The sequence below is a fragment of the Paramormyrops kingsleyae genome, chromosome 2 (genome assembly GCF_048594095.1).
Source record: "Paramormyrops kingsleyae isolate MSU_618 chromosome 2, PKINGS_0.4, whole genome shotgun sequence".
Classification (NCBI taxonomy): domain Eukaryota; kingdom Metazoa; phylum Chordata; class Actinopteri; order Osteoglossiformes; family Mormyridae; genus Paramormyrops; species Paramormyrops kingsleyae.
The window spans coordinates 8329395-8342026 of NC_132798.1; the positions used below are offsets into that span (position 1 = coordinate 8329395).

Consider the following 12632-nt stretch of genomic DNA (forward strand, 5'->3'; position numbering starts at 1 on the left):
GAGAGAGATATATGACCATCTCTGTGAAAGGAAAAGAGAGACAGTGAAAGAGGGAGAGAGAGTGGAAACGAGAGACCGGGAGAGGAATAGAAGAGAGGGAGAGCGGGAACGAGAGAGAGCGAGAGAGAGACAGAGAGAGAGAGACACACAGAGAGAGAGAGAGAGAGAGAGGCGCTTATTTTGCTTCCTAATCGTTTTTCCTCAGGGATTTATCATCCACTGCAGTGAAGAAAGCAAGAGTGTGAGAGAGGAAACAAAATCATTTTAGGAGCATTTAGCACTTAGCTCTGTGGTCTCCCGTCTGATCTGAAGAGGGATTTTTAACTGTCTACTGCTACAGGCAGCACTACTGCAGCAAGGTAAAGCTTTTTAAAAAAATATATGTACCCGCGCTGTTCTCCTTAGACCATACTTCAGAAGAATTGCATGAACGGGGCTTCAAGTAACTGAGCAGGGTGTAAGTCATTATCATGCAGGGGGAGTGGATGTGTAAGCATGATGTGTTAGCGTGCGTTATCGGAGTTACATTACGATAAGTGCTGTTTTCAGTCCAGCAGTCCATGTGCTAATATGCTTGTCTCTAAGGGCTCAGTGTCTTGTGCCATAGGGCTGTTTGCTCTGTTTGTGCGTCCCTGTGCTTGTCGTAGAGGTGTGCGCTATATACCAGCGTGACTAACCGCACACCTCTTCAGGCGATGTTACAGAGGTGATCTTTCAAAGTAAGCAGCTGGACATTTAAGCAGCCTCATTTATCTCATAGCCCAAAATGGAAGGCATTTAATGATTTATGAAGAAAGCGAGGGGTCTACATGTATTTTTCTATGTAGAAATGAAAGGATGTATGATCTCATGTCACAGTTCAGTCTGCATGGGCAATTTGACAAATAAAATATCACAATGGATAAATGCAAGTTAGAATGACCCTGAAGTGTTTGATGTCCTACTTTGCTCTGTACACATCATTTCCATATAATATCCATGTTGTTTGGGGTTCATTTCAATGTGTATCGTGTAGGTATGCTGAATCTGTAAATGTTCCTGTACATCAGCAGCCCGCCAACACACACATACACACACACACACACACGCACACACACACGCACTCACACACACGTACGCACATACACACACACGCACTCACACACACGTACGCACATACACACAGACACGCACATATTGTATATCTTTACAGGTACTGTCAATTCATTTCGATGGGAAAAACACTAATCCCAACAATGACACCCTTAACCCCTATCCAGCCCTAACCTGAAGCAAAAATAACCAAACAAAATACAAGATTTTTGGCATTTTTAGTTTTTTGATTGCATTCACAGATCGTTGTGGAGACCTGAAAAATGGTCCCCTCAATATAAAAATAACAAGTTTTCATCACATTGTGGAGACATTTGGTAATGTAATATATACATACCCCCCCCCCCCCACACACACACACACATAGTTCACATATTTATATCTTTATGGGGACTCTCCATTCATTTTTATACATGACCCTAATCCCAACCATAACAACCGTAACTCCTACCCAGCCCTAACCCTAATCCCAACCATAACAACCATAACTCCTACCCAGCCCTAACCCTAATCCCAACCATAACAACCATAACTCCTACCCAGCCCTAACCCTAATCCCAACCATAACAACCGTAACTACTACCCAGCCCTAACCCTAATCCCAACCATAACAACCATAACTCCTACCCAGCCCTAACCCTAATCCCAACCATAACAACCGTAACTACTACCCAGCCCTAACCCTAATCCCAACCATAACAACCGTAACTCCTACCCAGCCCTAACCTTAAGCAACCAAACAAAATTAATTTTTTGATTGCAGTCATAGATTTTTATAAAACCGAAGTTACCCTTGTGGGGACCAAAAGGTAAAATGATTTAGGTTTTTATCACATTGTGGGGACATCTGGTCCCGAGAATGTAATAATGACAAACACACTCACACAAGTCCCCTTAAAGTGGAACTTTCCGGCATGTTGGTCAGCACCCTCAGGTACCGTATAAGGGGGTTACCCTTCCCGTTCAGCGGCGCCTCCTCCCAGAATCATTATGCACCTCCAGAGCATCCTGCAGTTAGCCCTCTGCACAAAAAGAAATCGCAGCCCTGAAAATCCTGAAGGCGATATTCCTGAGCTGCGAGTTTATAAGTGCGTCTAACTGTCGGCAGACACTGACCTGACTGCTGCTACTCGCACATCGATAATTTACAGCCTCTTGGGAAGCAGACGGTCTGACACGACCTGCTCATTTTAGCTACTTAATGCACGTTAATGGCAGTAAAGTTGCCAGGAAATGGTCCGAGTTGTTTATTCATTTCGTTTGATTTATCGGCCCCTATATTTATCTTGCGGCGTTTGTTTAATGGCAAAATGGCCGTGTCCCCTCCCTTCTCCATCCTTCGCTCGGGGATATGCAGAGAAAAGCGTACAGTTGCAAGCGAGGGAGAGTTCCAGCATCGCCTGAGGGTTCACATATGTCCGAACGGGCCGGCAGTCAGCTGGAAAGTGGAACGAGTCACACGGGCTCTGGGGGCCGTCCCGGGAGGCCCCCCCCCCCGGTCACCCTACATCATGTCATGTGGAGATGCTGGAACAGAGGCCGCAGCTGGCCGCAGAGTCCTTACACGGCGAAGGTGACCGTCACGCATGTTACTGGGCTTAACGACCATCCGCCACACTCATGGCCACGGAAGGTTCCAGAGGGAGACCCGCCCCTGCCGCGAGGGGCCCGGCGGCTGGAACGGGTTTGTGGAGGTGGAGGGTTCTGGCGAGGATACTGCAGAAAGCGAGGGGATGCGAAATGCAGGAAAAGTGATAGAAGAGGAGAGGAACGACGGCACCAAAGCAAGCACTCGTAGGTCATGCTACCCCCCCCCTCGCTGCCTCGGGCGTGACGTGGGCCAGCGTCAAGATTCCACAGGCAGATAATAGTCTTTCTTAGGAAAGCGTCAGTCGGGTTATTGATTCCGAGGGCAGAGGCTGATGGCGAATCAAACACGATGGATGGGCCGGTGCAGAACGGTGAATAACGGCCCACATTCCCAAGGGCTGCAGGCGTCCAACCGGATCGCCCGCTCTAAAGAAATATATCACCCTCCTGCTCCGCTGCGATTCAATTTACCCCCGTGTCTTAAATGCCATAAAACCCATTATGTGACGCTATTGTGCTGGATTTTGGGGCTGTGTTATGCTGCCGCTGCTGTTTTTGCTGCCTGCTCCAACTGAAAAGGGAAAAAAAACACGCTGCGTTCGGTCGACAAGGGGGAAAGAAGAAGGGAAATGTAAGACAAGTGGACCAGAGCACAGCTAATTAAACTTTGCTGGGCTGATGTGTGCGGCCACTGATACACAGAGGGTGGAATGCCCCTCAGAAAGGGGGAGGCGGGGAGGGGGGAGCGACGCGGCTTTCAGCTCGTTGCCAGGAGACTCCGCTGCCTCGATAAACCCAGGCCATTCAGAAAATCGTGTCGGAGTGGGAGGGGGGGGGGGGGGGGGCTGGCATCAATTTCACCATACCTGTGACCAGATCTGGTTGCCTCACAACCCCCCAACTGTAGGAGTAGGAATCATTGGTGGGGAGCGGGGGGGGCATATTTTTTCCAGGCGAGATGAGTCGTCAAGCGCTGGTGAGGGGGGGCAGTGCACGCATCAGTGTCAACACCGCTCACAATTTATTTCCCTCATAGTTTCTCATCCGTGAGATCACCCCCCCACCCCAGACAGAGAGGGGGCCCAGTGTTAATAAAGCTCAGCACCCTGGCTGATTGGCTATTGATCAGACGCTGGGCGACACGGCGCCTTGCCTTCGTAGTGAAAACAGCTTAAGCGCCACTCTGCTGGTAAAACTGATGGTTATGGTGACATTAACATTTTCTTTTGGTGGGGGGAGGGTAATTATGACTGACAGCTACATGGATGATGAGGCTCAAAGCTACGGCTAACAAAAACCATGGTCTACATTTTTGCCATTATCGTGTTCGGGTCTCCGGCCCAAATTGCAGACTAAATGAGTCCCCGCTGAAGGATATAAGATATAAGCAGGTGAGAGCACTCACGATGCCTGGCTGTGTGGTGGTCTGTACGGGAGGGGAGACTGAAATTCATGAGCCTATCAGCTTGTATCCACCCTCTGTAATTTGTGTATCGGGTCATTTTGTTCATTCACTCCTTTGTATTTATGTATTGATACCAGTTCATGGCGGAGATGGAGTCCCTCTCCACCCCGTACAACATCCGCATTTCCGACGTGACCTGCGACTCCTTCCGCATCGGCTGGGACATGGCGCCAGAGGATGTGGGCCGTGTGACACACTACTTCATCGACCTGAGCCGCAAGGAGGGCAGGGACCCAAATCGCTTCAAACACAGGGTTGGCCTCATCAAACCTCTTCTACGCCAAACCCCAAACCACACTTTTCTCAGTTCCTCCCCTCCTCTCAGATTCCATATTTTCCAGATTCAATGGACTGTTTCACGTTGAATCCTCTCAAAACCTGTGTCTACATCAATTCTCACAATTAAACGATGAAATGAATTATAATTGCAATTAAATAAATCACAGTGTATCTAAACTGTTTACATGGCGTTGCAAATGAAATGCGTGGGTGGAGGAACAGTTTGCATTTTCCTGAAGTGCTGTTACAGGAAGATTACTCAGTGATATCAACAGCAATCCCCAGTAAAAGGTGGAGCGCAGAGCGCCTGACGAATCGCAGAAATGGACGAAAAAATAAATCCCTGACTCACTGTCGCTTCTTTCCTCTTGAATGGCCTTAAGCCCCCCGAGCTGAACACTGTGGAGGGGGCCGAACCCCGTGGACCCTGGAGGGGGGCTGTGTTGAGCCTCCGTTGCGTTGAGTACCGTCCATATGCACTGTCAGTTCAGACCCGAACCAGAGGGTGTAAAAGAAATACAATTAATGGATAATTTCAGCGACTGATGCAGTCTGAATTATAAATATTTAATTTGAATCCATGGTCATGGTGATTTGTGAATTAAACTGAGAATTTTATGTAGGCTATAGTTCAATTCATACAAAATGTGTATTTTGTCACCTGGTTACAGAATTAGAAGGGGATTTTTCATGAAGAGAAATTCTAACTGGTTCATTGATATCATGATATTTTAGTTGGAATACCTCCATTCAGTGTGCTTCAGTGGGGAGCACTGACCCCGTGCTGGGGGTTCGAATCCTGTCCTTCTTCAGGCGTGTGGAGTTTACATGTTCTCCAGTCCAGAAACATGCGGTTAGGTGAATTGGCCTCTGTAAATTGCCCGTAGTGTGTGGTACTGTGTGACCCGTGATGGGCTGCCCTGTCCAAGGGGCACCCCTGCCTGGTGCCTTCTGCTGCCTGGGATGGACTCCAGGCTGGCACTGTGTCTATGTGGCATGGAAGATGAATAGAAACCATGATTCTGAAAGTCAATCTGAGGTTCTGAATTGGTCATTATTGATAGTGGACGTGGCTAAAATTTAATTAACATTGTCTTGAAATGTAAAAATGGAGGAAATTATATCAATACTTCTATTCTTAAAATTAATTTGTTGGTAGTCGGGAAAATGACAGCATTTCGATCGGAGATTTTGCACAGATTTGTTACTCTCTCTTTTGTGACACTTCCTGGCATCTCTATATACGCCTTCGACAGTCTTCATTTAAACCTCTGTTTCTTTGCCAGTGCTGGTGTGAGGCAAATGTCTTTACATCTGTTGTCTTTTATGTAATCTTAATTTAAAGCTACACAGCACATTGTTTAAAGCTGTGTGATGCCGTGTTTCGGTGTAGCTGCCAAAAACACTTTACTTGATGGGACACAAATACTTAGTAATACTGTAACTCAGTTACCCCTGAAGTACAAATCATGAACAAATATAGTGGCTGCATGAGATAAAAGATGCATCACGATTCATTAATTCTGAACAAGCACAGATCAGTATTTCTTGTGTTATTCATGGCTTTGTTGTTCCTTCAGTTATTTAAAAAGGCTTACAGAATTAACAGATATAGTAACAAATACAGTAACTGCTTAAGATAGAAGATGCATCACGAGTCATTAATGATGAATTAACTTGAGATCAATATGTAACTAAGACTTAGTTTGTGGTTAATTAATACATAAGTAATAACATAATACAATGCTATTTGTACCCAAGTAAAGTGTTACCCCAAAACTTTATTGAGCCCGTAACCAGGACAGAACAAAGCAAAGTCACAAATTCGCTGGAAAGAGGACGTGCAGGTCTAACCACTGAAAAACAGATAAAAACAAACAAAAAAAACCAACATTGAAACAGGACATAAAAGGATGACTGGAGATACCAAATTGCCCGTGTGTGTGTGTGTGTGTGTGAGTGTGAGTGTGAGTGTGTGTGAGTGTGAGTGTGCCCTGTGATGGTTTGGTTCCCCACTCCTGGGTAATTCCCTGCCTTGCAGGCTCAAGCAGTTTCAGAAGATGGATGGATGGATCTTATGCCGGTTTGGGAAAAAAGTATTTGAGAGACAATAGAAGCTTTTATTCTACACAAACCATTAAATTGATTAAACACCTAATCTAGTCAGCACAGATCGATTCAGCTTTGAAATGTCTTACAGGCTATTGACTCAGCTTGACTTAGCACTGTTTCCCAATCTGGTCCTCGGGGCCCACAGCTGGTCCCTGTTTTTGCTCCCTCCTCACATTTGTTCCCTCCTGGGAGCAAAAACGAGGACTGTGTGTGAGTCCCCATGGACCGGACTGGGAAACACTGGACTTAGCACAAAATATCAAAGCAGTATATATTCTGATGCATTATATTTATTAACTGAAACCTCTATACATCTCCAGTTTTTTTCCAGTATGCTGACTTCTTAATCGCCTGCCCTCCCCACAGGATGTGCCGACCAAGCTGGTAGCCAAAGCGGGTGCCCTTCCCATGGCTGTGCGGGGTCACTGGTTCCTGAGCCCACGGACCGAGTACTGTGTGGCGGTTCAGACGGCGGTCAGGCAGCCAGAGGGGGCTGACTACCTGGTGTCAGAGTGGAGCCCAGTGGTGGAGTTCCACACTGGAGGTGAGTAGGAGGAGAAGCCTGGAGGGACCAGGTTCTGGAGAAGGTCAGAGAGGAGCTGATGGGGATTGGATGACGGGTGGCTGAGAGCTATAAGCTAATACTGCACTTGTACTTTTATAGGACCAGATATTCTGCTATCTTTGCCACGACTGCAGTCCTCCTGCTCAGTACACATCCAATGAAAGGCCAGGTTTTGATGTGAGCAAACTGATGTGAGTTTGACGCCCCACTTTGTTTCTCTGTGTGTTTCTGGCGCCGCAGATTACGGTACAGTCCATCTTCAGCAGCTTCTCCAGAAGGCTGAGGGTGCTGCCGGGAGACTTCTGAGGTTTTCTGTCTTCTACCGCAACCAGCACCCAGAATACTTCCACTATATCAGGTACCTTTCCGGAAAGTCTCTGGTTGTAATGATCTATTTTGATACCACCTGCTTCAAGCTGTTTTGCAGTCCTTTGATAAGCATTATTCCCTCTGTACTGTACAATTCCTGTATCCTCTGCTTTTTTTGTGATCCTTCTCTCTCTTTTTCTCTCTCGTAGGTCATCATGTGCGGGGGTGATGTACCCCTCCCTCAAAGACAGCAGCGGTAGTCACGGCTCTCCCATCAACGGTACACTCAGCGGAGTCTTTCTCAGCTGTAACACAGAGTTCGACACCGGCCTGCCCCCCAGAGATTCGCCCTACGGCCCTCTGCGTTTCCAGATCCCCGCGTCTCAGCTGCTGAACCCCTCCACCGCCTGCCTCTACTTTGCCGACTTCTACTGCATGTACACACCCTACCACTATGTCATCCTTGTGCTGACCACTGCCGGCTCGGAGGGCGATCGCTTTTGCCGCGCCCACTTGCCCCAGCTGGACCTTGCGGCAAACCCCTTCCTGACATACAACCCACCACAGAGGGAGGGGGAGGAGCCGGTTTACTGCCACGCCCGCGACGTCATCTTGGAGGTGTTCTACATAGAGCCACTGCACCTGGACCAGGGCACACTGGTGGAGATCAGTGGTCACCAGCTGATGAGCTTGTCCACCGCCAACGCCAAGAAGGACCCCAGCTGCAAGGTGTGCAACATCAGTGTTGGACGCTGAATGAGAGGGACGGGGTCTAAGAGGGCTGATCTCTCTAACACGTCAAAGGCCAAAGGCAGGGAATGAAACTCAACCTGACAAACTGGCAGGCAGTCTGCCCTGGCTGTTTCTGTGCATGGGTATGAGGATACAGTGAGGATGGAGAACTGGATTTTATCAATGATTCTCTCCCATCACTCAAAGCAAAGGACAGTTACAGTTTTATTCCTTAATCAAGTTGTGTGTTTCCCCACTACTGCTATCTAGGCCGGTGTGTCCGTGGCTGATAACCATAACACTCCTGGAGTCCGAACCCTTTCCCAAATCCTCCCAGAATGCGAACCCTAACCCCGTCACACTTTCCACCCCCTGTTAAGCAGCAGGCCGGGGGCACGGCTAGAGCTTTTGGGCCCCATGAAAAGATATCACATTGGGCCCCTCACCCCAGACCAATCCAAGTTTGCTCCAATTTTCTTAGGGCTCCTGTCACTCTGGCGCCCTTGGAATTGTCCTAACTTTGTCCCCCGATTTGGTACCCCTGCATCAGGTCACATGGCAAAAAGTCTTAATTTTCACCTGTGCCCCTCTGCAAACATGCCCAGGAACGGGCCAAAACGTTCACTGCTCGATTCACCAGATTCTTAACTGGTAAACTTCCAAAATGTGGCCATCAAATCCAGTTTAAGGCACATATTTGGTATCACTGTATATACTATGCATAGATTGCATCCTGTATAGTCTTTCAGTTCATTTTTCACTGTTGCTTCCTGCCTGTTCAAAATAATTAAGCTCTCTTGACAGTGTTGTTCCATAGTGCAGCTGCAGATATTTACAGAAAATAAACAACTCTAGTGGCATTCTTCGACTATAATCTACTTACCATGGACAGAAGAGGATTGATGAACTCACAGAGATTTCATCGAATCAAATGTACTGAGGAAATCGTGAATGCTAGAATCCTTTTTTCATCATCTTACAAGATATATGTATGCATGGTTAGTCTGTTTAGATGTATGTGATTTATATTTTGGAAAAAGAGAGGAAAATATGTAATGTAAAGATAAAATCTATTTTCATTTGCTGGCCTTTATCCATTAAACAAGCTGTTCGGCCTCTTGACAGAAGATGCCACAGACCGCTGTGCTGCCTGTGTGGAAATTGAGAATCTCAAAACGACAGACATTCCAAGGTGCTAAATCTTCAGATCTACGAGGCAGAAATTTGAACCTTCCTGCATGAGGTGCCAGCCGTAGATTTCAGACGTAGCATCCCTCTCTTTCTCTAAGCTTTTATGTCAGATCGAGGACATCTATGTATCGGTCATGCTAACGAGCACTTTTAATCTAACAGAGACGCATCATCCACCAGTAGTGTTTCAATAAGGCCGTAACAAATATTCACACAATAAAGCTAGGATGAGTCTTGTGATCTGTGTATACTGGGGTGTATGTTTGATCAGAGTTATTATTTATACACACATTCTTGACCGTGTTATGTTACATGAACTTGCCATCTACGCCTTTCAGCCAAGTGCATTTTGTAAAACACTAAATGTTTGTGTTTGTTATCCTGTGACACATCCCTACGTATGCCAAGCTGAGATGAGATTCAGAGAAATCACATTTCTGTTACATAGGGAATGTGCAGCATATTCCACAACTGCGTAGCTTCACGCTCGACCCCCGCGCCAGGAAATGCCTCGCGGACTCTCAAAATGACCTTGAAATGAAAAGTCTTTTTTTTTAAAAAAAAAAAAAACAAAACAAAAATCAGTTATTTTTATCAGTCACAGTTTAACAATAAGATGTACTATACGGAAAAGAGATCACATCACCATGCATGACAATAGTAACCAGGTCTGTTGATCAGCAAATCTCACCCTGGGGTGTTAACAGAATGGGAGGGATATAGATTTTTAAAAGCATGATTGAAGAGTTTTCTGCTCTATCTGAAGCAGTCAATCATCTCACCATTAGAACCACTAGGTGGTACTAATTAACTCTGATGTGAGGCATGTGCAGGGTGGACGTAACATTTAAAGGAGATAAAGGGATTTGAACTGTGGAGCTGATTTCTGCTCCACACCGGCCTGGATCAGAGCGCTGGGGAGTGGCGGGGGGGGACGGGACGGCAGCATGAAAGGCAGGGCAGCAGAGCTTTGCATTCAGCACAGGAGGCAGGTGGCTGTCTCTCCTGGTGAAGGGGAGGCAGGCCAATGTGCATTTCTGGCATTTCAGCAGAGCTACCCCGTCAGCTCCAATTTATACTGCGGTATCACACCCCCATCCCCAAATCTCTCCCCCCCTCCACCCGGGAGATTCTTGCAGGGAGGCCCCGTGACTTTCCAGAGTTAGCAATATTTTTTTGTCCTTGTCGCAGATGGGAACTCTAAGGTTGCAGTGAAAATCTCCCTGTCACACACACACACACACACACACACACACACAGTCGTGTAATCATATCTCATTCACTTCTATGGGAAAAATGCTAATGCTAACTATGACAACCATAACCTTAAGTAACCAAACAAAACATGAGTGTTTGCATTTTTAGTTTTTTCATTGCGGTCACAGATTTTTATAAAATCCCATGTGGTTTTCCCATATGGTAAAAAATAAAAAATGGGTATTCATCACATTGTGGGGACATTTGGTCCCCACAAGGTAAGGTATACCTGGACCACACACACACACACACACACACACACATGACTTTGTACAGAAACATGAGCAGTACCCTGGGGTTCCGAGGAGAAAATGACGAGCTGGGGGTGGAGGGGGGCTTCATATCGAGTGCATGGTCAGAGCCAGCCTGCCACAGGAAACTGAGGGCACCGGTCCTTCACAGCAATCACGCAAATGACAATTCACCTGAACCAGAAGCAACACACCCTGCCAAGACATGGTTGCACGTAAGATAGGATTATTACCAAGCTGCAATATTCTCTTTTGGAAAAAAACAAACAAAATACTACAACTTTAAGTCACTCTAGAAAGGCATTGCTCTTCGGAATGCAATAAGTTTGCTTTCGCAATAGTTTCAAATAGTTTATGAAGGTCCATGGACCTGCCAAGAAATGGCAGAGACCCAGTAGTTAAATGAACAGCAATTACAATAAAAACCACAGACATGTCTGCCCTTGTCTCTTTACCAAAACCTGAAATCCTCCATCATGTGACCCATTGCGTACGTGCTGACTAGCAGCAACTCTTGTTGTCATTTTGACGGCAACATCCTGTGCGGCTTTGGTTTGTCTTCAAGTATCTGCCTGAGCTTTGCACAGGCTGTGTCACTCGGCCGTGATGAGACCTGTTAGCCTGGCCAGCTAACAGCCCGACACCAGCGTGGTACAACATGACAGTTGCTGATGCTCTTCTTAGTCTTACCTCCTGACACAGATTTGGGGAATGTGCTTTAAAACTGCAGGGCTGCTCGACGTCTCGTTTGTCCTGCAGCGAAATGGGAGCCCAGCATGACACTGGAAGGGGGCACGGCTGAGGGGGACCGGGCAGCTTTCGCGGTCTGACACGGCCCGTACCAGCGAAGGCCGATAAGCACACACCAGCTCCTTTCAGGGGAGAACCACAGGAAGAGCTTCCTGCTGCATCAGCTGCACCCTTGCGTGTTTCAGTAACACCCACACAGCCGTCATCGCTTCCCGAATACTAACCAGACTGGTGTTTTCACCTCTGTCTCTTTAACTATTTGGATTCAAACCCATTAAAATCCCCCATGACTTCTCTCGCAAAGTTTTGTCTCTTACTTCCATAAGTTCCGGTTTCTGATTCTTCTGCATTTGACACATTTTCCTTTGTTACTCTACTTGCGTGCAACTGACTGTGGCCTGATTAATGACTTGGAGCGAGGAATCTGTGCTTCAGGTTTTCATTTCTTATCATCAAAGCCCTTCCCTGGGTTACAAGCTGGCTGTATTCAAAACGTATTCATGCAGTAGTTCTCCAATATTACAGGACTGGTGATATATTACCTTAGAAAATAACTATTTCATCCAACTGGAATATACTATGTACAGGGCAAAGAAGACACAGAGAGTTATTGTGGACCACCCGCTTGAGTCACCTATGTCTATATATACTATCCTTGATTGGCCAGCCTTTGTAGAGTAAATGAGGTAGGAAGTGATTGATTGGTTGGTTGATTGATTAAATCAACAAAACATCAACATTCAATCCACAAAACACCAACTCACATCTGAAATATAAGTCAAGGGTAATACAGTCAGATTGCTAGAAACAGATCCCAGTATACAATTTGATCAGTGCTACGTTTCTAGATATCTGAAATTTCAGTCCTGTGGACAAATGGTATGAATCCATTCACATTATATTACTGTGAGATTATTTATTTTAAAAGATAGGAAATATCAGTAATATACTGTATACACAGCACACACACACAGTATACTACAGATATTTTCTGTCTTTTTGATTATATGCTCTAAAATAACAGCAACCAATATTATTA

The 12632-nt window shown here is 46.2% G+C and overlaps 1 protein-coding gene across 1 annotated transcript; it reads left to right on the top strand.

Annotated features, from left to right (window-relative positions):
• On the top strand, positions 1 to 9575 carry LOC111838404 (phytanoyl-CoA hydroxylase-interacting protein). The gene is made up of 5 exons (XM_072704807.1): positions 1 to 359; positions 4225 to 4401; positions 6905 to 7082; positions 7344 to 7461; positions 7622 to 9575. The coding sequence occupies exons 2-5, from the start codon at positions 4228 to 4230 to the stop codon at positions 8166 to 8168; spliced, it is 1017 nt and encodes a 338-aa protein (XP_072560908.1). The 5' UTR covers positions 1 to 359; positions 4225 to 4227; the 3' UTR covers positions 8169 to 9575.
• The last annotated feature ends 3057 nt before the right edge of the window (positions 9576 to 12632 follow it).